At 46.2% G+C, this 26,304-nt stretch overlaps 1 protein-coding gene across 23 annotated transcripts in view; it reads left to right on the top strand.

The window, feature by feature from the left end:
• The window catches only part of ADD3 (adducin 3), a 181,277-nt gene that overhangs the window by 120,743 nt on the left and 34,230 nt on the right, over positions 1 to 26,304 (top strand). For 13 of the 23 annotated variants that reach the window (XM_006135013.4, XM_075935501.1, XM_006135017.4 and 10 more), the window contains one exon: positions 15,909 to 16,132. The exons of 6 other annotated variants lie outside the window; for them this stretch is intronic. In XM_006135013.4, the coding sequence (XP_006135075.1) occupies positions 15,938 to 16,132 (195 nt within the window). In that variant the 5' untranslated portion in view covers positions 15,909 to 15,937. Of the gene's footprint in view, positions 1 to 15,256; positions 15,364 to 15,908; positions 16,133 to 26,304 lie in introns of all 23 variants that reach the window. 4 more of the 23 variants (XM_075935497.1, XM_075935495.1, XM_075935496.1 and 1 more) reach the window with 1 other exon arrangement.

Raw genomic sequence — 26,304 nt, 5'->3', positions numbered from 1 at the left:
GTTTGAATATAATACAATAATTTGATGTGTAAAAGTGTTATTTGCATCCATGAAAACTTTGAGTTCTTCTTCAAGTAGTGTCCCGTTGGTGCTCCACTATAGGTGTCGGGCTCGTCCCGGCGCCGCAGATCAGAGAATTTTCGTAGCCGTAGTCCGCTGGACTGCGCATGCGCAAAGCGCGGCTCGTGCTCTTTCGCGCCGTTTGTGTTCGCGCGGTCCGACTCCCGCCAGTTCCTCCTGACCGTCCTCGGCCGCGGACAGAATACTGGTTTCTACTCAGACTCTGTCAGGCTGAGAGAGAGAAAGATTAGTTCATAGTTAGTTCTTTCCAGTTACATTAGTCATAGTCATTTAGTTAAAAAAAAATTATTTTTCTCAGAAGCTACCTGTAAATAGTTTTCTACTGTAAATAGTTTTCTTCTTGACTCCCGTCAGAAGAAGGCAGAAGCGACCATGCCGGTTTCTCCCAGTTTTAAAAAGTGCAGCTCATGCCGTGAAGCAATGCCTGCCTCCGACGGTCACGCTCTCTGCATCCGCTGTTTGGGTGAGGGGCACATACCCCAGAAGTGCCCTCACTGCGAGAGCGAGGAAGGACAGGGACATGAGGCTCAAAATGCTCCTCTTTGATAGGGCATTACAGCCACAAGATGGAGCAACTCCCGGATCCCTTCCTGCTCCCTCAGCCGAGCCGTCCCCAAAGAAGGCGAAGAAAAGACCATCGCCTTCTCGTTCCCTTCCCCCGACGCGTGTTAGCGTGGGGGACAAACCTGGTACCTCGGGCGTGCATGGCCCTTCTAAGGCGAAGCTCGGCCGCAGTATCTCAGCGCCACAGCCCATGACTATTCGGGCGCCTAAGTCATTGTTGACACCGAAGCCGTTCCCGGCACCGAAGTCACGTGCGGCACCGAGAACACCCTCCGCACCACTCACAACTGCGGCACCACAAGCGACCCCGACCACTCCTACGGCACCGACTTCCATCTCGGCACCGAAAGAACCTCCAGTACCGAACGTGTCGCTGGCACCGTGTCGCCCCCTGGCACCATCAGATGCTCGGGCAGCACACCCTTCGCCGGCACTGAGTAATTCGCCGGCACCGAGCGACTCTTCGGTGCGGGAACTCACTCCGGCTCGGGAGTCTGTTCTCCCACAATGTTCTCCGCCTCCTGACATGCCACCGTCGACACCGATTGAAGGAAATGTGCAACCTGCACGACCTTCTGCGGGGCGAACTGCTTTATCCACGCACCGAACATCGAGGAGAATCATTACACCTTCTCTCTCTCCAGAAAACATCCAATTTTCACCTGAACCGCCTTCCCCTTCATCAGGACTCTCTCCCCAATCTATGAGACACTCGCAGAGGGTTTACCACTCTCCACATGTCTCGCCAAGATGCCGTTATCACCAGTCACCTCCACCGACCCCGAGATCCAGAGAATGATCTTGATCTCCCCGGTCTCCATCACGCTCCGGGCGCTATGGGTATTATGCCTCTCACAGAACCCATTACTATTCCAGATCATAGGTCACCGGAACACCGTTATTTTAGGCACTACTCTAATTCTCGACATTCCTTGGTGTCCTACTCTCCTCATCGGTCACACACACCACCCAGCAGGGAGTGTCAATCCTTACCAGCAACAGCCAGACCACCAACTCCATCAGGTATCCCGCCCCCCCCCCAGCCACCCGAGCCTCAGGTGCTCCTACAACATACCACTGAGGATGAGTCTCAACATCAATCTCCTATCGACCAATCCTCTTCCTCGCCTGATGATGCTGTATTTCAGGAAGACACATCTCCGTCGGATGACCTCCGACAGTTTCAAGACCTTTTCAGAAGAGTGGAGGTATCACAAAAAGTACAGATTGCGGAAGTTCAGCAGAAATCCCACTACTTGCTTAGGAACCTTCATCCTTCACAGCAGGTGAAGGTGGCTCTCCCATTGGATTATGCCATTCTGGAGATTGTTGATGACATATGGCAGTTGCCGGCTTCTGCACCGGCCACCAACAAAAAAGCAGACAAAAAATATTACGTTCCGGCAAAAGGGATGGAGTTTCTCTTCTCTCATCCTCAACCGAATTCTCTGGTTGCTGATGCGGCCCAACAAAGAACGAAGGGCCCGCAGCAAAGACAGAGTGTCCCGGACAGGGACATGAAACAGCTAGACCTCTTCGGACGAAAGGTCTACTAGTCTGCTACCCTTACACTCTGGATGGCAAATTATGCGGCACTATTAGCTAATCATAGCTTTGATAACTATGCCAAACTAGTGCCCCTACTGGAACATCTACCTGAGGGCAAAAGGGAGGTCCTTAAAGGGGTGGTCCAAGAGGGCTATACGGCTTCCAGAACAGCTCTCCACATAGCTCTGGACATGGCTGACACCGCAGCGTGTACCACAGCTACATCCGTGGTCATGCGCAGGGCCTCGTTACTACACCAGGCGGCAGTTTCTAAAGACCTTCTTGCCAAAGTCCAGGGCCTACCCTTTGACAGACAGAATCTCTTCTCTGACAAAACTGATCAGGTGCTCCATTCTGGTAAAGACTCTAGAACCACACTCAAGACTCTGGGCATGTATACCCCTCCCTTCCGTCGGAAAAAGTATACTCCCTATCAGAGAAAGAGATCATTCGCCTTCTAGCCATCCCAATACAGGCAGCAGGACCAGCAACGCAACTGGCAGCGCCAGCAGAAGAGAAGACCTCAGCCAAAAACATCTGGCCGTCTAAATGCCAAGCAACAAGTTTGACATCCCAATCGAGGGACTGTGCACCATTCTGCTGAACACCCATCCCAAACTTCCACAGGCATTATTCCATCACTGCCTGAGATCTTTCGAACACCGATGGTCTCACATCACCACCGACAGATGGGTGTTGCAAACAATCACTCTAGGACATACCATTTCATTCACCAATCTACCTCCACCCAATCCCCCCACCCCATCCCTTTTCAGGGACCCATCTCACGAGCCTCTCTTACAACAAGAGGTCGATTGCCTCCTCGCCATCGGAGCAATAGAAATAGTACCAAAACAGTTCCGGGGACGGGGGTTCTATTCCCGATATTTCCTAATAGAGGAAAAAATCAGGGAGATGGAGACTGATTCTCGACCTCAGAGGATTAAATCGGTATCTGCGGAGGCACCGCTTCAGAATGGTTACCCTAGCCACTATCATTCCAGCCCTTCACAGTGGAGATTGGTTCATGTTCCTGGATTTACAGGACACCTACTTTCAAGTAGCGTTACACCTGGCTCACAGACGATTTGTACGTTTTCAATTAGGAGCAGGCCATTTCCAATACAGGGTCCTGCTCTTCGGTCTCTCGTCGGCTCCCAGGGTTTTCTCCAAGACGCTGGCAGTAGTAACAGCGTACCTCCGACGTTTAGGTGTAGTAATATTCCCCTACCTAGATGACTGCCTAATCAGAGCGCCTTCAGCGGCGGAGGCTCTGCGCGTGACACGCCTCACAAAAACAGTTTTCGAAACCTTGGGCCTGATCATCAACATTCCAAAGTCGGCCATGACGCCACACCAATCGATACAATTCATAGACGCACAACTCGATTCAACCACTGCTCGTGCTCTATTGCCAATAACCAGATTTCAAGCAATGCAAGACCTTATACAGGCCATCACCACCAGTCCCAGACCCTCGGTCCTACAATGTCTCCGGCTTATGGGACACATGGCAGCCACGACATACGTCGTCGAGCATGCAAGGCTACACTTCCGTTGCCTTCAGCACTGGATAGCTACGGTTTACACTCCAAATGTTCAAGATGTCCACAAACGAGTATCAGTCCCCGTGCATGTCACAAATTCTTTAACTTGGTGGACAGTCCCCAAAAATCTGATGTCGGGTGTGCCATTTCATCGTCAACAACCGACAATACAACTGACCACCGACGCATCCTTAATAGGCTGGGGCGCACACATGGAACACAATCAGGTACAAGGGCTTTGGTCCCCGACGGAGTCGATGATGCATATCAATCTCCTAGAACTACGAGCGGTGCGCAATGCCTATCGTCACTTTCTCCCAAAGATTTGTGCCCAAACTATCCAAATTCTTACCGACAACATGACGACGGTATACTATATAAACAGGCAGGGCGGGACCCGATCCCGGTCACTTTGCGCCGAGGCCATTGCCTTATAGAATTGGCGCATCCACCACAAAATCTCACTAATTGCAGAATACTTACCCGGTCAGCAGAACTCTCTAGCCGATGCACTGAGCAGACATTTTTCCCTGAAGCACGAATGGGCGCTTCACCCGGAAGTCCTCTTAACCATATTCCACTCCTGGGGATTTCCAACAGTGGACCTATTTGCGACCCGCATGAACGCCAAATGCCCCCGCTACTATTCAAGGGCAGGAATAGGTCGGAACTCCAAGGGAGACGCCTTCCTATACGATTGGAGTCAACTGCTGTATGCGTTCCCTCCCACACCTCTAATTCCCAGAGTACTAGAAAAGATACTAATGGACAAAGCCACTGTAATCCTGATAGCTCCTTTTTGGCCAAGACAAACGTGGTTTCCTTACCTCCATCATATGTCAGCACATCGTCCATTCCCTCTTCCCAAGATGCACAACCTTCTTGTCCAGAACAGTCAGCGCCTGTTCCATCCCCAGATCGATCTTCTGGCACTGACAGCATGGTTCCTAGTTGGTTGCAACAAACAGAAATGATCTGCTCGCAAGAGGTCAAACACATTCTTTTACATAGCAGAAAATTATCCACGAGATCCACCTACCTTCACAAATGGGCACGGTTTTCTGCATGGTGTGCGTCGGCATTCCTGGATCCCTACTCCATTCCCATCCACCGTATCCTGGACTATACCTCGTGCACCTCAAGAGCTCTTCTCTCAGCTGCGCCTCTATTAGAGTGCATGTCGCCGCAATCACTGCATTACACCACACTGTGGATGGTTACTCCGTTTTCTCTCACCTGACGATGCGGCGCTTCATGAAAGGCTTAGCTAATCTTTTTCCACACCGAACACAGCCAGCGCAACCATGGGACCTAGAGCTAGTTCTTAATACGTTAACTCAAAAACCCTTTGAGCCCTTGGCCACATGCGACTTGCGCACTCTCACAATGAAAGTTATCTTTCTCACTGCAGTAACCTCTGCAAGACGGGTTGGTGAGCTGGCTACACTAAGTACACTGGTATTTTACAGCGTGCTAACTTTTGGGGCCAGGGTTGTGAAAAAACACCCCTTGAACACAGCAAGTTACAGCAGTATAAAATGCCAGTGTGAACCAGGCTACAGCTCTGGGTACCGCACTCCCAACACTGTTAGCTATTCCATTTTTGAAGGTGTTTTACACAGAGCACTGCGAGAGCTCTCTTAGCACTCATGCCATGGCCATACTTTCAGTTTAAAGTGCACTGTATAAAGGCCTCAGTGTAGGGGCACCCACATGTGACGGTGCCACCATTGGCCCTGGCAAGGCCGTCGAGCCCAGTGGTCATAATTTCCCCAGGTGGAGACGGGTTGGAAGAAAACATTGATCTTCTGTCAATGCTGGACAGCTTTGAGGCTGCCAGGGACCTCTTCAAGATGATGGCCCATTCATCGCCACCGATGGAACACTCCAGAGTCATATCACAGGATGCGGTACCAAATATGCATGCATTGTATGTGGCGCCACCGATGGTGGGCACTTTTTATTCTGTGCAGATGCCTCTGGAATCAGGATCCTTGGCAGTGCTGCAAGTGCTGGTGGCACGATCAGATGCAATGTTCACTAATATGCATGTTGCATGATTGGGTACGACACTGGCCACTATGGCATTGATAGCAGCACCAAGACTGCCAGCCTCGACCAGGCACCGACAATGCTGGTGCTGGTAGCAGCACTGCCCCAACAATACGGGAGCAAACTGACAACATTTTCTAAATACTCAGTGTCTCCTCGATATCACTTTCTGGTACAGCTGGGTTCAGCAACCCCTGAGACTCCCCAAATATTCGCCAGAGTTTGGAGAAAAGTTGTTGCCATCATATTGCAGGCGGTGCTGGTCAGGTTGCCAGCACCTTTTCTGACACTGTCAGCACCAGGAGGCTCCAGCACAGCAATCCTCCCCAATGGCAAGCTCCAGTAAACTGGCCCTTTTGGACTCCATAGGCCTATCATCAGAGTCAAGGTCTGGCATCGACGTCTGTGTCCAGAGGCCCTCCTGCTACAGCAGTACAGACTCTCTCTGGAGAGATGGAACGCTCTCCGGTGCTGTCGGTCCTGGCAGTGGAACAGATAGGGCAGTGTCCTCAGCTGGGCCCCTCCCCTCTCCCAGGTGGTGGACCAGAGGCTCTAGGCTCAGTGGCATCTTCCTTCTCTCTGTCGTATGGTTCAGTGTATTTTTAGATGCAAGGGAAATCAGAACATGAGAGAGAGAAACTAAACCCACTTCCTTATTTATTTCACGCGTTAAGTAGTTAACACAATCCCATATATTTTGAAAGTAATATAAGCATTATTATAGTACAGATCAATGCAATAACTATGAATACAGCACAAGATAAAATACTCTTCTACCATAATTCCTACTGCAAGCTAGTTATTACAATATTAAACGTAATTCACTTCACCAGTTGCCCCCTAGTGCTCTGGACAGAAGATTCGTGGTCTCTTTGGTTCCCACATGTCAAGATGTCTTGCGCTGTGTGGCCAGTCTTGTCTTCTAGTTACAATGAGCAGGGTCTGTGGGTCTAACCTGTTCCCTGCCTCTCAAACAGATGTTCATAAAAGTTCATTTTATAGCAAAGAAAGACTTGGTTGCCTGCACCCTTCATTGCCACATATTGTCCTAGCCATATGTACTTCCCTATTCTATCAATCCCTCATACGCTGGCCCTTTTACTTTATTTATTCAGACACTAATCTAAGCCATTCTCATAAATTATTTACTTTTATTGCAGCTAGCACTTTTGAGAAATACAAGGCATGTCCATCATGTCGCCCTCTATTCCTGCAAGCTGGAGATTTTAGCCATGCTTGTTGTTCATGATCACACTTATCATTTTCAGCATTTTGGTAGTGATTTATGGTCAGGCCTTACCCAATAACCGAGGGCAAGAAGTTGCATTTCCACATACTTGTTTTAGCCTGAGGCCCACCTGCATGCTTGCCAGCAACAGACTTTAACAGGGCTCGGACTTCTTAGCCAGACTTATGTCAAGCCAAAGAAGGTCGTGCATACTCCTCCACATCCCCGGATGAGGCGATGGAAGGGATGGCCTCCATCTCTCTCCCAGTCATGGATCTTAGGGCCCAACAGGTCCTACTGCGCAGCATGGCACAGAACCTACAGCTACAGGCAGATGAGATGGAGAAGGATTCGGATCATAGCAGAGGGATCTTTTGGGGTGGTGCTGCCCCTCACATCCATCAGTAATACTGTCAAGGTGCTGTGACAGAAGCCAGCCTCCATGCCACCCACAGCCAAGGGTGTTAAGTGACAATACTTTGTCCCCCCAAAAGAATGAGCACCATTTTACTCGCCCATAGGGTTCAATCGCTCCTAGATTTTGGGGTGAGAGGAGGTTCCACAGGAGTTCAGGGACGGGGGATTCTACTCCCATTACTTACTTCCTTATCCCAGAGGCCAAAGGAGGCCTCAGACCTATATTGGATCCTGCAGAATCTTAACGTATATATCAAGAAATCTCTTTTCTGCATGGTAATCCTGGCCACCATCATTCCATCCCTAGATCCAGGGGACTTGTACGTCACCCATGACAAGAAGGACACGTATTACCATATATACATTATCCCTGCCCACAGAAGATTCCTAAGGTTTGTGGTCCAGGACCAGCATTTTCAGTTCTGGGTGCTACCCTTTGGCCTCTTCACTGCTTGCAAAGTCTTTACAAAATGCATGGCAGTGGTGGTGGAGTTCCTGTGCAAGTACAGCCTCCAGGTGTTCCCCTATCTGGACGATTGGCTCATGAAAGCCAGTTCTCAAACAGGCTCTGGCACAGGTCACACTAGCTTGCAACATGCTCCAGAGGCTCAGCCTTAGCGTTAACATTCTCAAATCCAGTCTGGTTCCCACACAGTAGAATTCATGCGGGCCACGTTGGCCTCCACAACAGCCAGAGCATCAATTCTAGGCACACGCTTCCAGACCCTCAGTGCCCTCATCCTCAGCCTACAGCAGTTTATGACAACAGTCAGGACGTGCTTGCAGGTACTGGGGCACATGGTAGCCTGCACATACATAGAACAGCACGCCTGCCTTCATCTTTGGACATGGCTGGTGTGGATGTACAAACCATGCAAGGACCCCTGGATAAGGTGTGGTCCTGCCCCTTTGGTCCTGAAAACTGAGTGACTTCAGTGTCAGTGTGCCAGAGAGTAACCTTCTGGAGACCAGAACCCTCCTGGACCTTGGTGATGGTCTCAGGGCTTATGGTTCCAAGCTAAGCTGGGCCTTCATATAAATGTAAGAGAACTGAGGGCCATTCACCTGGCTTGCCAGGTCTTTTGGGATGATCTGCAGGGCATGTGCATAGAAGTGTTCAGAGACAACTCCAAGGCAATGTTTTATGTGAACAAGTAGAGTGGGGCTCCCTCCTCTTCCCTATGACAGGAAGACCTGATATTTTGGGACTTCTATATTGCCAATGACATTACTCTACAAGCCTCATTCCTCCCAGGAATTTGCAACAAGCCGACAAATGGCTCAGTCGCTCATTCATCAACCATGAGTAGTCTCCCAGCCAGACATTCTGTTCCTCATTTTCCAAAGATGAGGGTTTCCTTAGTGGACCTGTTTGTGACAAGGGCCGACTGCAAGTGTCCCCTGTTCTGCTCCTTCTTGGGCAGCAGTCTTGGTTCCCTGTCCAATGCCTTTCACCTATTGTGGTCGAACCGGCAGTGTGACACCTTTTCCCCGTTTTCACTCATGTGCTAGGTCCTCCTCAAAATCAAGGAGGACAGGGCCTTGGTCATCCTTATAGCTCCAGTGTGGTGCAGACATCACTGGTTCACCCTGCTACTCCCATAACCCTTACCCTGTGCGGGTATCTAATTACTCGGGACCACCACAGGCTCCATCACTCCAACCTAGAGTGCCTCCGCAGTTGAATCCCATGGAGTTGGCCTGCTTCAGTCTGGTGTGGAAGATCCTCCTGAGAAGTAGGAAGCCATCCATCAGAACCACTAGTTGGACAAATGGATACATTTTCCCTTGTGGTGCCAGCAAAAGAAGACGAGGGCTATGGGGTCTCCTGTCACTGTCATCTTGGACTACCTCATGGGCTTTAAATAGGAGGGGCTAGCATCCTTCTCCATAAGGGTGCATCTGGCAGCAATTTCTGCTTTCCATGCAGGGAGTCAAAGTAGATAGGTATTTATGGACCCTGTGGCTATCCATTTTATCAAATGGTGTGGTAGGTTGTATCCCTAGGTCAGGGAGCTATTTCCCCACTGGGATCTGACCCTTGTACTCTCCAAGCTGACGGGCCCTCCCTGTGCACCTTTGGCCACCTGCCCACCAATTTACCTATCATAGAAGGTATCCTTCTGACTATAACCTCCTCCAGGAGGATTTCTGAGCTCTGAGTCCCCACCTCAGAACCCCCCTTTACTGTCTTCTATAAGGATAAAGTATAGCTTCATCCTCACCTGGCTTTTCTCTCTACAGTGATCTCCTGTTTTCATGTCAACCGAACTACATTTTTGCCTGTCTTCTACCCAATACCCCACACTTCCGATAGAATCGGTGCTGCACTCCTTGGACTTTTGGTGTGCTCTTGTGTTTTACATAGGCCCAAACCATTTACTGCTGGCAAATCACGTATTGCAATGCACATGAGGAATTGCTCAAAGAAGAAAAGACTGTTACTTACTTTTGTAACTGTTCTGAAAGGTAACTTAACTCTCTTACTTCCTGACTGCCAGTGGAGGGGCCAAGAACTGATAGCAGTACAGCAACTGAGATGGGGACCTTGCTGCTATTTGGGGTAAGGGCCCTTAAATAAGTTCAAAGAGAGAGAGGTCCCCTCATGCAACTTGCTCAGCGATTCATGTCCAGCAGGGTTGAAGAATCTTTTTTGGGTTGGGGGCCACTGACCCACCAAAAATCAGTCTGGCTCCTCAAGTGAAAAACAAAACAAAAAACCCTCACTGACGTGGCCCCCAGCTGTGGAGGAGAGACACTCCTTACATTCCCCTAGCACACCAGAGACTATGTGGGCCCAGGCTAGTAGATTTTGTGTTCTCTAGCCCCATGGGGAGGACAATGAAGGGGCTGAAGTGCCAATACAGGCTTCCTAATGCTGAGGGGGAGTCCAGAGCCTCAGGGGCTGGATCCAGGCAAGCCGGGGGCCGCATTGAGCCCCCTGGGCCTTAGGTTCCCCACCCTTGTTGTACATATTGGACCTCCCTGGTCCAGCACCCTTAGAACCTTTACTGGTCCTGAACCAGGGAATTTGCCAGGCCAGGAGCCGTCCCCTACCACCGGCCCCTCAGCCCACTGACCTGCAGCACTGCCAGCTCAAATGCCTTAACTGGTTCCCTGGCCGGACTGTATCCTGGAATGTCGGGGTCAGACCCTGGCCTCACACTGCTGCAGGCTGCTCGGGCTGCTGCCGGCTCCAGCTCCTGTCCCATTGCTGCAGGCTGCTGGGGGCTGCTACCAGCCTTAATCCTGGCCACAGTCCTGCTACTGCGAGCTGTCAGGGGCTGGTGCAGGAACTGTTGAAGGCTTCGCCCTGGCCCCGCTCACAGATCTGGCCTCTCTGCCACTAGGGTATTGGGGCTCTGATCTCTCTGCACTTTTTTATGCAAGATGTGAAGAGAGGAACTGTTTGACTAGTGTGTTATAAATATAAAGTAACTGGATTATATGGGAGCCTTTTCTTTCACTACTGGAAGATACCCAGATCTGTGGGAGGAATGCGGGAGATGTTTGTGTGCAAAGCAACTTCACACAAGTTTAGGACAAGGTATGAAGTCAGTTATACTGTGCAGTGTAAAATGCAAACAATGTAATTTATAGATCCCTGTGGATACAACATCTGCATCTGTAGCTGCAAAAAGGAGCTGAGGCCATAAAGCAGATTATCTACAAATTAGCAGGGTTCTAGATTTAAAATTTTTATCTGTATCAGCAAAAATGAGCCCCGCTCACATCAGTAGATGCCTGTGTGTAGCAGGGTACACTTAGCGCCACCAGCCGTCGGTCCTGGGAATTAGCTCAGATGGCAGGTTGCGGGATCCTTTTCGGGACACTGCCCTCCGGCAGTGCCCACAACAGCCTCTACGCTGCCCCCCTTCTGGGGGCTGGTTGGTTGTAGGTCGGTAGGTCTTCGGGAGGAGATTCCTCCGCCTCTGGTGCAGTGGGCAGCTAGTCCGCCCCACTGCACTACTGTGCCTTAAAATAGTCCAAGTCAGCGAGTCTATGACCGGCCTTGCTTCAGGTCGGGGTGAGAGGCAATAGTTGGCGTGCCTGGCCTTGCTTCAGGTCTGGGCCGCAGGGGAAGAAGTTCACCATATATGCAAGTCTATCAGTTCACGTTTCTGGGCAGGGCAACAGTTCTAGTCCTGCCCCTTTAAAAGGTCCAGCCTGACTCGCGGCCGGCACCAAAGCACTGTAGGTAAGCCTGGGCCCTCGAGCAGGGCGGGGCAACAAAACACAAGGTGCAAGCCCAGGCCCTCCAACAGGGCGGGGCAGCAAACTCATTAAGCATGGCCGCAAACAAACACACAGGTTTGTAGACGCTCCTAGTTCAGGAGGTGGGCAGGTAGTGCACCTGCAGCAGTGGCGAGGGGGAGACTGCCACCCGGTTAGTGGGTGGCAAGGGGGGCGCAGGCTGTAGATCCTCTAGCTTGGGCAGGACCTCAGGGTCTCTGGGTGTCCACAGGCCTCGGGGCTTAAGCAGGACCTTCGTCTCAGGCAGGTCCTCAAGTTTACCAGGTACCAGCAGAGCCCCGGGCTCCTCTGGGTCATAGGGTAGCTCTGCTGGCCGGCTTGGCCAGGACTCAGCAGCCCAAGCAGGGCCGTCTTCGCTGGCCACGTGGAAGGCGGCTGTGGGCGGCCCCAGCCAAGTTTCGGTCTCCAGGTCAGGGAGCTTAGTGCAGGCCTCTGTCTCCTCCAGAGTCTGGGCCCTGACTGAGCGCTCAGCCAGGCTTTTTATAGTCCTAGCCCCGCCCCTTGGCTTCCGGTCAGGTGATGGGGCGGGGCTAGGCTGTGCCCAAAAAGGCTTCTGGAGGGGTATTTTCTCCCTTCCGGTAGTGGGGGAGGTCTCCATCCCACTATACTGTGGATATAAAGCAGATAGCCACAGATTTGCAGGTCTCTAGTAACTTATCCAAATATCTAGTTGGGTAAATTGTAAAATCATCAGATTAACATACTTACTCTGTGAAAATTGCCATGTGGTGGTCGATATCTATAGGAGTTCCACGAGGCGTACAGCTAGTTCGGATTAGGAAGCCTAATTCGAACTAGCTAGTTTGTGCCGCGTGTAGCCGTGCGGCACGCAGTCCAAACTAGCTGGCATTTAAAAATGGCGCCGGCCGGCTTCATGCAAATGAAGCCCGGGAAATTCAAATCCCGGGCTTCATTTGCAACTCGGTATGACTACATTAACCCCCCCCACCTAGTTCGAACTAGGGGGGTAGGGTAGACATACTCTTAGTGATTCAGGAGGAAAAGCGACAACTACTAAAACACAAATGATTTGTCATGCAACTACCTGTGTTTGACATCTCCCATACAAGTTGTGGCTTGAAATGATATGGCTTCAGGCATTGTACACGGATAGTTTATATGTATAGTTGGAGTTGCAAGGTTTAAATATTACACTGTTATTGACGAGGCAGCGGAGAGGAGAGAGAGGAAAGAAAAAATTTCCTAGAATTTGAAAATATCAATTGGGAAATCAAGATATTGACTGTCACACATTTGATTCTTTTCTTTTTATACATGAGTAGATCTTACTGTAACCACAAGAACATATTCTAAAGTAACAGACTAGAAATAATTATCTTGTTTTTTTTTTTTTAAATGTTAAAGTATGATGTATGCGTATTCTAGTTTTTTCTGAGCCAGCCAAGTGGATTAGCAACAGAATAACAATTTGCTACTTGATTACCAGGGTTCAGGAGCATAATAGGAAATCCAATTTTTGTGGATAGTGCAGTTCATGGGAAGAAAAAAAAGCACAAAGCAAGACTTAGTTTGCCATTCTTTCAAGATAGGCTATTGTGAGTTAATTTACAAAGTAGTTCTGGAGGTGGTCTCTGAGGCTGTTTGGTTGGCCAAAGGATGAGTTCAGCAATCTTGGATGTGTAGTTTAAAAAAAAAAATACAAGGAAGCAAGCAGATCCTCAACTGAGGATTTGTTCCAGAGTGTGTGTAGAGAGTAGGGGTGGGCAAAATATGGCCCAAGGGCTGGATTTAGTGGCTTGGGAAACTAGCCAATGGGAGTTACCTATTTGCAAGGCAGGCTTAATGCAAATTTCCTTCCCCGCCCCCAACTTTCCTGCAATTGGCCACTCGGTGCAGGGAGTGGGGATGTGGAAAGCAGGGAGCCAACCTGAGGGACCTGCTGACCTACAGGCTGAGAGTTGCCTTGCCAAGCAGCTCCTAGCCACAGCCTGCCTCTGGCACCTCAGTCCCTTCCTTCCAACAATCCTCTGCCCCACCCTCCTGTAACCAGACCCCATGTAACCCAGATCTTCTGCACTTCTGCTCTTGTACCCAGACTCTGCACCCCAGTCTCCTGCCCCAGGTCACAACCCAAATCCCGGCACCCACTCCTGCCCTGGGTCACAACCCGCTCCTAAACCCCTCCTCCAGGTCAGAATCCTGTCCTGAACCTGTATCCATGCCCCTGCTGCACTCCAGTCCCTTGCCCCAGGTCATAACCTCCTCCTTCACCCAAACTCCCTCCCAGACCGTGCACCCTGTCCTACACTTGAATCCCCTATCCCACTTCTGCTCCCAACCTCCATCCCAGTTCCGACAGCTCCTCCATTAATATCATGGAAGAGTGTAATCCTTGACCACTTACCAGATTTTTTGAATGGCCCTGTCACTGAGGTGTGAGGTGTCACTGGGCCCTGCACCCTCTTCTCCCCCTCCCCGCTCCCATCCGCAGTCTGTGACACTCAGCCAGCAAATAGAACAGAAGGTTTATTAGTCAACAGGGACACAGTGTAGAACAGACTTGTCAGCACAGTAACCAGAAGCAGCCAGGACAATCTGTCTTGGGGAGAGTGGCTCAGAGCCAAAGGCCCTGACTATTCTCCATGTACCCCAAGCCAGCAAGACTAAACCACACTCAGCAGCCTATCCCAGTTATGCAGCCAGCCCTGCCTCTGGCCTTTGTCCTGCTTCCCGGGCAAAAGGTCACCTGATCACACACCCCTCCCAGGCTCAGGTTACAGAAAGCATCAGCCATTGTGTAGGTGTGAAAGCTATCACACAGAAATTCCCATCACAATCTAGGTATTGGTGCAAAGTCCTGGGAAACTGAGGTACATGCACAAAGTTACCACGGGACAGGAGAAATCACAAGGGAACTAAAAACTCCATTTTGTCACAGGGTCCCTCCCATCAAAAAATGTCTGATATAAATCTGCTGTGGTTAACTTTGTGCTGAGGAAGGATTAAAGCTGTATTTTGAGAGGGAGCCTTCTGTGTAATTTTTAATCCTCTATTTATCTAGTACAAATATAGTCATACATGAGGAGTTTTAGAAACGTTAGTGTCTTTTCCTGAACAAGAAGTCAAGGAAGCTGCTATCCAATGAATGCCTCGTTCATTGTAAGCCAGTTTGTGTCTTTGCAACTATCACAAGTCCCAACATCCCTCTATTCCAGTAATCTCAGTCATGAAAGCTAGAGTTAATTTCTTCAGAAATAACTCAAATCTGAGTAAAATCACTAAGTCCTCTCCAGCTGGACGAGTAAGATTCCTGACCGTATGTGTCTGGACCTGGTTCTTTATGTGGTGATTCAGATTTCTGCTTAAAACCAGTTCTACAACATTTTCAGATACTCTTATAAGGCTTTTTAAATCCGATTTTATAATTTAATCTTATTTTGAGATTTTTTTTCCAGTACTGTTTATTGAATTTCAACTTTGGACAAGAAAATATCTATATAACAGTATACCCATGTATTTATTTTCAGAGAATATTAAAGCTGCAATTTTGAGAAACTTGAACTCCTCCCTCCCCCCAGTTTCTTAATAGTTTTTTTTATTATAGTCTTTTTAGGACTGAGGCACCATCTGGAGAGCTTTTGAGATCTATTGGCAATCTGTAATGCCACCAGAGCTTAATCTTCCCTCTGAAGTTAGAGGCTTAGAAATGCTGTAAGTCAGTAATGTCTTGACTTTCTTAGTTACAGTTAGGCAGTGAGCTATGAGCGCGTAGTTGTGTAGTATGCAAAGAGCCCAGCATTGCAATAGGATTTAACAGAAGTTCAGTTTGTCAGAAAGTGAAATTATACATAATGATGGTGAGGTGGCTAGAGTGAATAGATTTTGATAAAATATTGAGGGAAAGTCTGTCATAAAGTGCTTTATGTACATTCTAAACATTAACACTTCTTTGTTAAAATGGCAGGTACTTCCATAAAAATTTGAATAAGAACAGATGATAAAGTCATCATGGAGGGCTTTTAAATAAGTACATAAATGGCTGTGTTGTGTAATATCTGTTTTGTGTGTGAAATTTTTTGGTACACAGTTCCTCCTACACCTGAACATCTAATTGCTGATTTTAAAGTTACTGCATTTTAAGCAATTGTCATTCCTGCTGGGGAGGAGAGAGGATTGTATTTTGTCCAGATTTGTAAGGATTATTTGATAAGTTGTTTTTAAATGTCATTAATTCTTTTTCCCTCTTACTGTTCCAGGTAAAGAGCGTAACCTGCAGTATTGAAGCATGAGTGCCGATGCCAGTCAGGGGGTGATCACCACCCCTCCACCTCCTAGCATGCCTCACAAAGAGAGGTATTTTGACCGCATCAATGAAAATGACCCCGAGTACATCCGTGAAAGAAACATGTCTCCTGATCTGAGACAAGACTTCAACATGATGGAGCAGAGGAAGAGGGTCACTCAGATACTGCAGAGTCCAGTAAGTTGGATTAAAGAACTAAAAGATGTTTTCCCCCTTCTCAGAGACTAACTCAAAAATAAACAACAATATAGCACAAAACAAAACTTCAAATTGCATCACAGCTAGAGGGAATATCTCAGGCCATGAAACTTTTCATAAGAACAATCTATGAACAGTTAGGTTATACAACATTTTGTTTGCATAGTTTTAGTGTATGAACAAACAGCCCATTATTGGGTTTCTTCTGATGCTTTCGTGGTGTAATGCTTCATTAAAGAAGTACAAAAGTAGCTCGTTGGCTACAAGGCACTTGATTAAAACTTAGGGAAGAGGGTGACGCGGTCACTAGCCAAATATGAACAAAGACATTTACATGCAGATCTGCATTCCACTTTTATTCTGTATATTTCACTTATTAGTTACATCATGGATACTCTGACCTTTAAAAAAGTAACTTGTGCTTTTTGTGTTTCAAAGCTGAATTGCTCTTTGTGTACTTTGGAAGGAGTAATATGTCTACTTTATCACACCAGCATTTGTGTGCGTCTCATGTAAATTCAGTGCTTGTGCAACTGGACATATAGCTCTGTTAATTCCATCTGAAATCTTGGGGAGAACAAATGTCTCCATAACCCCTTGATGAAGTCAGTCTTGAGTTGTGCAATATTTGGGTATTAAATTGTTGAGTATTCTTGAAAATCCATGGCATATCTGAAAATAGCAGAGGTGCCAAAAAAGTCTGATGCAATTTTTCTCTTGTGAAGCAGTTTGGTATTCAGGGTTTTTTTCTTTTCTGATTTTTTTTTTTTTAAATAATTGGGAGGGTATACATTTTTCCATGCATAATGAGATTGCAAACAGCTGTTAGTAATCACATATTAGAGAGACTCTTGACTAATAGGATTGTTCATTTCAGTATTATCTTTGAGTGCCTTTCAGAGTCTGTATGTAGATTCAAATCTACATATGCAAAACCCATGACTCAGGGATTTATTATGTTCAGATAACTTTGTGCAACTTTAGTTTTTCAACCAAGCTGTTCAGTAGTCAGGAAATACTTTAAGGGAATAATGCATAATCATAAGAAGTTGTTAGAAAAACAATTCAGTTCTCAAACATTATGATTTGACTTAGTACTATTAAATTATTCACAAACCAGGGGAAGTGGATTTCCCAAATTCTTAATCAGAACAAACTCAAAAAAATGTCAGTTGGTTGAGAGGGATAAAATGAGATGCAGCAAATTACACTGGGCCCATATGTGTCTTACATTGTGTTCTTTTATTTACTTTAAATGCAGAAAAAGTGCTGAATCTCATAAGCATAACTAACTGTAGCCTTATTGAGTTAATTTTTTCCCCTCAATTAGCCAAATATAATCAGTTTCTGTTTGTTGTGAGCACGCTACTTTTGATATGCAAGGTCAGCCTGAGGGTTTACAGGGGCTTGGAGGGATGGTACTCCCAAGTTTAACTGTCATGTTTAATTGGAGGTACCCCAGAATAGCTACCCTGCATCTTAACAAGCCACCCATTATTTCAAAATATTTTTAAAAAATGGGCGCACTATTTCAGCATCTTGGTAACCCTCGTTCCATGCGAGTTAAGGGATGTCTCGAAATAGCACGTTATTTTGAAATTTGGCGCTGTGTAGATACACCAAACTTCAAAATAAGCTATTTTAAAATATATATTTTGTGTTTAGGGTGCTGTGAAGATGCATCTGTAGGGATTGCTATCTACCTCCTGCTGTGGCAGGGAACATTAATAGATGACAATATTATAAAAGTTGGCCAAATAAGCCAGGTGCTGGGGCTTGCTATACCTAGAGATGATGATGAAGAAAACTATAGCTGTGTCTGCACAGTGTCTGATGATCTAGTCAAAAGTGAGAAGCTGTGTTTGACTTACAGATGTCTGTAGGACCAGAATCTCCCTTCCCTGCTTCCCTTTTTCATTATTGAAATTAAGAATTTTAGAGATCAGTGCTACAATTCCTTCTTTGAGGGAATAAATAATCTTTACCATAGTGTTCAGAGGAGAGAATGTCCTTACAGCAGTTTTTTTCACAAATTTAGGGGTAGTGACTGAATTAAGTTTCTCCATGGCTAGATCAAGTGGATTACTTAAGATATAACTTCAGTTTATTTTGGGTCTGAACTAGAAGAGACTTGTCTCCTCCATCTGAACGCTTTGTTACAAAAGTACCAGAAAACTTCTGTCCTATTGCCAGTCTGTTCAGTATAGGTGCAAGATTGAAATGATGGGAGTATTGCAGGTAGAGGTTGGACCTTTCTTGTCTCGCACCCTGGGGATCTAACCAGTCCCAAAGAAGGGAGTTTGATGGGTCAGGGAAGGTCAGCCCCTCTGCTGACTGACTCTGGGCTGTCCCAGTGTGTCAGCAGATTGCCATGCTTCCCTGACCTGAGATTCTGAGGCCTGCCCCGGGGCTCTCTAGTCCAGCAACATCTGTGGTCCTGCCAGATGATGGATTTTCTGGGCCAGAGATTCTTGGACCAGAGAAGTTCAACCTCTAATGTGTTTTGAAATAAATTGCAAGAATTATCTTACACAAGAAGCTTGCACGGAGCATGCCTGTATTTTGTCTGTTTCTTAATTATTCCTTTTTGTGAGTACTAAATTCTTTGAAGGAATTTAGAAAAAAGTGAAACAAATTTTCAAGGCTTCGCTTCCAGGAACATTTATGCCAATTCTCGCAAGTCAAGCAATTAAAATATTTTCAGGTTAGAGAAATATACTCTTTAATTATAAAGTTTGTGTAATGAGAAATTGTAAAATTGCAAATTCAAAACGTAAAATTTATATGCTCAGGGTTGGATTGTCCAGAGACCCCTGCTCTTCTTCTTTGCACACCACTCATTCTCAGACCTAGCTAGTCATTGAATATTGGACACTTACGCCAATGTTTGACAGAGGCTAGAAACTTGTAGAATAGAGTGGCTCATGACATTCATTGGCATATGCACAATGTGCCTAGCCATTTAATGATGTCACCAGCCAGAAGCTAGGTCATTGTTGAAAATAAGTCAGTGGGTATTCTAAGTGTCAGATGTCAACACTGTTCTCCAGATGTTATAGTGCCTGATTGATATAATCTTTGGGATGAAGACCCCTTGCTGAAATGAAGGCCAGGCAAGACTGAAGTGATGCTCTTGAGTAGTCTAAAATGTTTCTTTCTACTTGCCCTCACTATCTTAAAATACTACATGGCCTGTGGGTCCACCTGTATTCTTTATTCTTCTGAGTACCCAAATAGCAACAAAAATTGGCAAAACAAAACTGTGAGATGACAGGATGTGGCATAGTCTTTCCTATCAGACCACACTTGTCCATGTATAATGAGACATGATTAATGCACTGTATTGAGAATAAATCCACAAACTAATGAAACTAATTGGTATAAAACATATTGAATCATAAAAGTGCTGTTAGTATATTGCTCCAACTATTGCCCTGGCTAGCCATTACATATTGGATTGTGTGCAGTCTTGTTGTTTTATTTTGAGAACTTTCAAATAGACTGGACTCAGGATATCTCAGTAGCCATTTGTCCCTTCATGATAGCTGCAGTCCTAAGAAACAGAATTCTCAGTGGCTAGGTTGATCGTAAGAACTGAATATAGAATCTTCTGGGCAGCTAAGACACTGCTGCAGAACTCCCTGCCACAAGAATTAGGAACAACCAGAAGAGTGGCCATCTTCAGGAAAAAATGTGTGACAGCTCTTTGTTGCAGCTTTTCTACTAATAAATGGCTTATTTTACAAACAGGAAGAAAATTGTAAGGGGGGTTGAGAAAATTGTAGCTTTCTATAGGTAACCCATTTGGACTGATACAAAATTCTAAGATTCTTATGTGACAGTCATGAAATAAATTATAAAATGCAGCTGTGTAGGAAGGCTAGCATGCTGAAGTTGGCATTCTCCCTCCGGTCAAAATTATTAATCCATATTTGCTAAAGATTGACATTTGTGTCAATGCTACATGGAAGACTGTTTGGAAAGTTGAAAGATTGAAATCTGGAAGGAAGAACTTTGAATTAAACTTGATTGGTTATCTAGAACCCTCAAACCATGTAAGCTGTTCAGTAAGCTTCCACTAATTTATATCTCTTTGAATCTGGAACATTTGCAGAATTGTAGACCAGGAAATAGGATTCTAGGTGCTATTCTTAGGAATCATTTCAAACTATTTGGTAATTGTTTATGGTCTTACAACTCAAGGATTTGGGGGGGTACAAGTGGTGACAATATAAGCCTTCTGCACTCTGCAAAAATATTTTAGGCCTTGAACATTACCTACTGTTGCCTTTTTTGAAGGTATAGGAAAGTTACAATCAGCTAGGTCTTAGTACCTTACTAGCACTTCATTATACTGCTGACAAACTCTTAATCTAAAACTGAATCTATTCCAACAGTACCTACAAATGGACAATTGGGAGGTTCAAATCTGTCATTAATTATAAAACCACTAGGACACTGTGCTTCTTTGAAACTGCATCTTTATATACTTACAGTTTTTATTGCTTTGTGTTGCATGTGTCACACTCTCTTGTCTATATTACATTTTAAAAAAATGAAAAATACTTTCGAAGCTGACGAGTCAAGCACTCATAAATTAGAGAAATTCAGAATCCCGGCTGCCTATAGAAGATTAATTGGATGCTGTTGTGCATATGCCTTATAATTACAGGGTTGCATGCTATTTTTCCATAGCACACCTGCTTCATTCAATACTTTAATTTTTTTCAGTCTGTTGCCTCAAGCCTTATTTAATGCATGCCATCCAGCTTCTCACTGAATACCAAATCACTCATTTTCTCTTGAGTATTTCTTCAGTTCTTTCCTCGTAGTTTGAGTGTTTCACAAATTTTAATGAATTAATTTTCCCAGCACACCTGTATGAGTAGGCGATATTAATGTATGTATTTTATAGTTAGAAAAGTGAGACACAGAGATTAAGGATAAAATTTTGGGACCCCAACTTGAAACTCATAGAGTACGTTATATGGACTTTTCTTTATCCCACGTCTCAATTTTCTTTAATTTGTGGGCTTGTCTTTAATGCAAAGGAAACTGGAACGCTCTCATAATTTACTGGGAAAGTATTCATGGAGCAGACGAGCTTCTTGCAGCACAGAGAGTCATAGGATACACCCTCAGAGGTCTTAGTGCCACACACCAGTGAGTGCAGTGCCAGTATGAAAGGAGCAGTTTTGAGTGTTGTTTCATATTGTGGCTGTTCTCACTCAAGAGGATAACTCCAGAGAAATAATTTGAGTGTAGATAATATGAATGTATTTGGCAGTGAAGATGTATAACAAGGTAGTGTAGTAGGTCAGGATTTTCTGTCTTGGTGTCCTGACAGGTCTCCTGCCTGTCAGTGATGATAACCAAAAGGGGGTGGAGGGGTGTGTTCAGTCATGTGTTCCATGTTGACTTGTGCAATTAGTCAACACAGCAGATTCTGAGAGCCCCCGAAGACCACAAACCAGAGAAGGATCAAACATGCCTGGCCAGGTTTATTGTTAAGCAAAGTACAGTAATCATGGTCAGTAGACTCTACCGTACCACTACGCATATGTACCCCGTAACAATGGATTCAGTTCAATCAGTGAGAGATCTCATTGCCCTCTTGGCTGGACCAAGATTGTCCTGCCAAGATACCACTCTATATACTGGTATAAACAAGTTACACATCACTTCTGACATGTCAGGTTGCCACCCTCTGATGATGTTAGGTTACCACCCTCTAACATTATTTAGATACCACCCATCACCCTGCACCTCTTGATTTGATTAGATCATCTCTATCCCTCATGCTCTCCTTTTTCTGAACCTGGGCCGGTATCTGTGGGAAGTGTGGGAACCAAGGTCTTATTTAATGAGCTGCTGGTACCATCCTTTTGGAATGTGCTTTCAATTTATGACCTGTACTGTTCTACACCTGGACCTATTACCAATTAGTGTTTTGCACTCTCAGCCCTGTTCATGCTAAGTTCTGTGAGCAGGGACCTGCCTCTTGGTCACAGCTTAGCTTTGCTTTATATTAGCCAAGTTTTTGTCCCTTGTTGGCTAGGTCTCAAACTAGGCCTGTGCCACATGGGCTTTTGTTTCAGGCCCCCATCTTACTACAGGTAGTATTGGAATATCTATTTTTAAAGATAGGAATTTTAGGTTTCTTTATGAAAACTAAGAGAAAGGAACAGTGATGTCTATAAAATATGTAAATCCTTTATTTTCAAGATGACATGAGATACAGTATATTGCATTTTGCATTAATTCTAAAGTTAAGGGACCTAATTCTTTTCTGGTGTAAGTTAATGAAGCTCCATTTATTTTAGTGAAGCTATGCCAACTTACTACAACTGATCTGATCCTTTTGGTCCTGCAAGATTTCATTTTCTTCCCATAAAATTCAGATTCATTATTGTAACCTCGGATACAAAGTACCAATGTGTTCTCCTATTTGGAGACTTGTACCTATATTTCCTGTGAACATTAATAGAAGTTGAGTTCATAACTCATCTTATAACAGTAGACCTTCGGGTGGGTGTTTTGTTGCTGAGTGAATGAAAATTACAGTGTCATTCTTTGCCTCAGATGGGATGGTTTTGAGAGGATTAAAAGTCTCAGAGGGGTAACCGTGTTAATCTGTAACTTTAAAAACAAGTAGTCCTCTTGTACCTTAGCAATTAACAAATATCTGCTCATCTGAGGAAGTGGCTTTTACCCACAAAAACACGCTCTATCAATCTAATCTGTCCTATTTTATCTAATCTAATCAATCTGTTAGTCTCTTAGGTGCTACAGGATTACCTGTTTTTGAGAGGATTGTTCATTCTTCTTTTGTGCATCTGATTTAAGTTTCTTTTACCTACTCTTTAAGTACCTGTTGTGGGCCACATTTTCAAACCAGGGCTCCCATTTTATATGGAAATACTTGACTTCACAGGAAGATGGACATACAGATAGACAAGTTAGAAGACCCTCTGAAATGTTTGTCCAAGATATCTGTTTCAGCCTTAGATACTTACATAAATTTCAAGTCTGTAGATAATCCTAATAAAGAACTTTCACATAGGCTCAAACAAATGTTTTAAATCCCATACGTAAATCATTTTCCTCATAGGACAGAGGGTTGGGTATACACAGTTTGAATAACATAACTTTTCATTCCTCTGGCAATTGCTACTATTTGTTTTTCCTGATTAAGTGTTTTTCTTCTAGTGGTCCCCGTGGGTGCTTCACTCTGGGTGCTGGTGCGTCCTCGCACCGGTGACTGGAGACTTTTTCCAGCAGTTTCTACCACGCCGCACAGGCGCCCCAGCACCCCCTAGTGCCATTCGGATCCTGAGGCACCTGAGCGGCGCGGCTTCTCAGTTCCTTCTCTATCATCCTCGGCAGCCGACGGAGCCTCTGAGTTCTCCTTCTTTCTGTAAAAAATAGACAAATTCCCTGTTTAATTCCCTAGTTTCTTCAGAATCCAAGTTCTTTAATACCCTTCTCCTTACTCAGTTGATTAAAACAGAAAAAAAAAAAATTTCTCCGTTGCAGCTTGCCACTTTTCCCCTGGGCTTCAAATGATGTGAGAGATGCCGCAATGCAATGCCCATTTCTGATGGACATGCAAAGTGTATCAAGTGCTTGGGAGAGGCTCATCAGACACAAAAGTGCTCCCACTGTCTGAAACTCACTGCGAGAGTGTGGTGCGATAGAGCCAATAGACTTAAAATGCTGCTCTACAAGAAGTCCCTGTGACCATCTACTGAGGTCTCTCCGGCGGCTCCACAACTGACATCACGAGATAAGAGTATGGATAAGAATCATCCCTCTGCCCTTCCCGGCCATACGACCTCTAAACCGAGCCTTTCCCCAACTCCCTTGCTGCCCTCGGCACTGACAGCAGCACAGGCCAGCACTGGAGATAGACCAGGAACTTTGGGCGTGATGGCGTGCAAATCGGGGCTGACTCATAAGAGAATCCACTCGGAGCCAAAACAAACGGTGACGACTCCGCAGACTACAGCACCAGAAACACCAGATACTCCGTTAATGCCCATGAACCACAGTGCAGATCGAACGGCACCAAGGCACCATAGTAAAACGGCTTAGAGGCCGGCACCGAAAAGACGCCACACTGACATTCCACCACCAGATCAATTGGCACCTGAACCAACTACCCTGCCGCACTCGCCGCTGGCACCTACAACCTCCGCGGCACCGAGGTCGCCGCTGGCACCATCCAGGCCACATCACTCCACAGCGAAGGAGGGCCATAGTTGGCACCGATCGCCAACGCGGAGTTTTACTCCTGTAGCACCGCTCTCACCGGCCTCTTCCACTAAGTCTGCACGGTCCTGACGATCGCCTGCACTTTCTCGTTCACCGAGTGAAACAGGAACCGGGTCTAGGAGCAGATTTTCTTCTCAACACTCCAGCCCGGCACTTAGACCATCATCCTGGCAACCTACCACTGTGCAATATGCATTCCACCCTCCACCACCATGGTATGCACAGCAATATGCCTACCCACCACTGCCATATGCCACTCAATGGTAGCCGTGGGAACTGCAGCCAAAGAAGGTCCACCATTGTGCTTCTTCCACAGTGTCTCGCCCTCCTCCTGCTTCACCATCCAACACTGCTCCGGCTACTGAGCCGCCTTCTCCAGCTCATTCGGACACACAGGACTCCCTTTCTGAAGGGGAAGATAGATCCCCACTCCGTAACTCTTCATCATCCCCAGACGATGCTGTCATGTCTGAAACCCCACCACCGGGTGATGTTAAAAAGTTTCAAATTTGTTCAAGAGAGTGGCCCTGGCACAGCAACAAGACCTTCAGGAGGTCCAAGTAAAGCATTACCAACTTCTGCGTATACTGCAACCTCCAACTGCCTCTTTTGACATCATCTGGACCCTTTTGACATCATCTGGCAAACTCCGGCTTCAATTGCCCCAACAAGTAAAAGGGTTGACCGCAAATATTTCATCACTCCCAAAGATTCGGATTTTCTTTTTACTCACCCCCCTCCAAACTCACTAGTGGTGGACTCTCCTCGCCGCAAAGGGAAACAGCTGAACTTCAGAAATACCCCACAGGACAAAGACCACAAAAGGATTGACATTATTGGTCGTAAGCTTTACACCTCTGCTACCCTGCTCCGTAGAGTATCAAACTACACTGCGATGCTCGCAGACTACGATGACTTTAACTATTCCAAGCTGAAGGATCTTATCCAATTCTTACCGGAGCAACAATGGCCAACCCTCTTGAATATCATGCACGAGGGCCATAATGTCGCCTGTACCATTTTGCAATCCGCCATGGATGTAGAGGACACAGCGGCTCGTGTCACAGCGTCTGCCATAGTCTTACACGGGCTCTCATGGCTACAGGCATCCTGCATTCCAAAAGATCTTCAACACAAGGTAGAAGACCTACCTTTTGATAAGATCAGCTTATTCTCGGCCAAAAATGATGAGATATTACATTCCATGAAAGACTCCTGTACTACCCTCAGAATTCTGGGAATGTACACTCCCCCCTTCAAGAGGACCAGATACCAGCCATCCCAACGTCCTAGAGAACCCTTTAGTCAACAGACGAGACAGGATTTCTGTCGGAGACAAAGACCACAGCGCCGTAGACCTCAACGCCAGCAGCAGCAGCATTCAGCTACCCACCAGCCGGTGACCAAACAACAAATTTGAAGTTCATGTCAAGGGCCAGAAAGCCACTTCCACACCACCAATAACCGATACTCTTCAATTCCGCCACCCTCTCCGGACCTTCTACTACCAATGGGTCCACTTTACATCAGACAAATGGGTCCTGGAATTGATCCAATACAGTTATGTCATCCCATTCACTTCTCTTCCACCCACCCACCCCTCTTTCCCGTCCCTCATCAGGGACTCATCTCACGAAACCCTCCTCGATCAAGAGGTGTCACATCTGCTACAACTGGGTGCCATAGAACCAGTGCCACCAGAATTCCACGGTTGGGGATTTTACTCAGCCTACTTCCTAACCCAGAAAAAGAACAGGGGACGGCGACCCATTTTGGATCTAAGATGACTCAACAAATATATCGCCTACCAACGTTTCAAGATGGTTACCTTAGTGACAATAATCCCAGTGCTCGACCAAGGCAATTGGCTTTCAGCT

Source organism: Pelodiscus sinensis, chromosome 8 (assembly GCF_049634645.1).
Source record: "Pelodiscus sinensis isolate JC-2024 chromosome 8, ASM4963464v1, whole genome shotgun sequence".
Lineage (NCBI taxonomy): Eukaryota > Metazoa > Chordata > Testudines > Trionychidae > Pelodiscus > Pelodiscus sinensis.
This window is presented reverse-complemented; position numbering and strand designations above follow the sequence as displayed.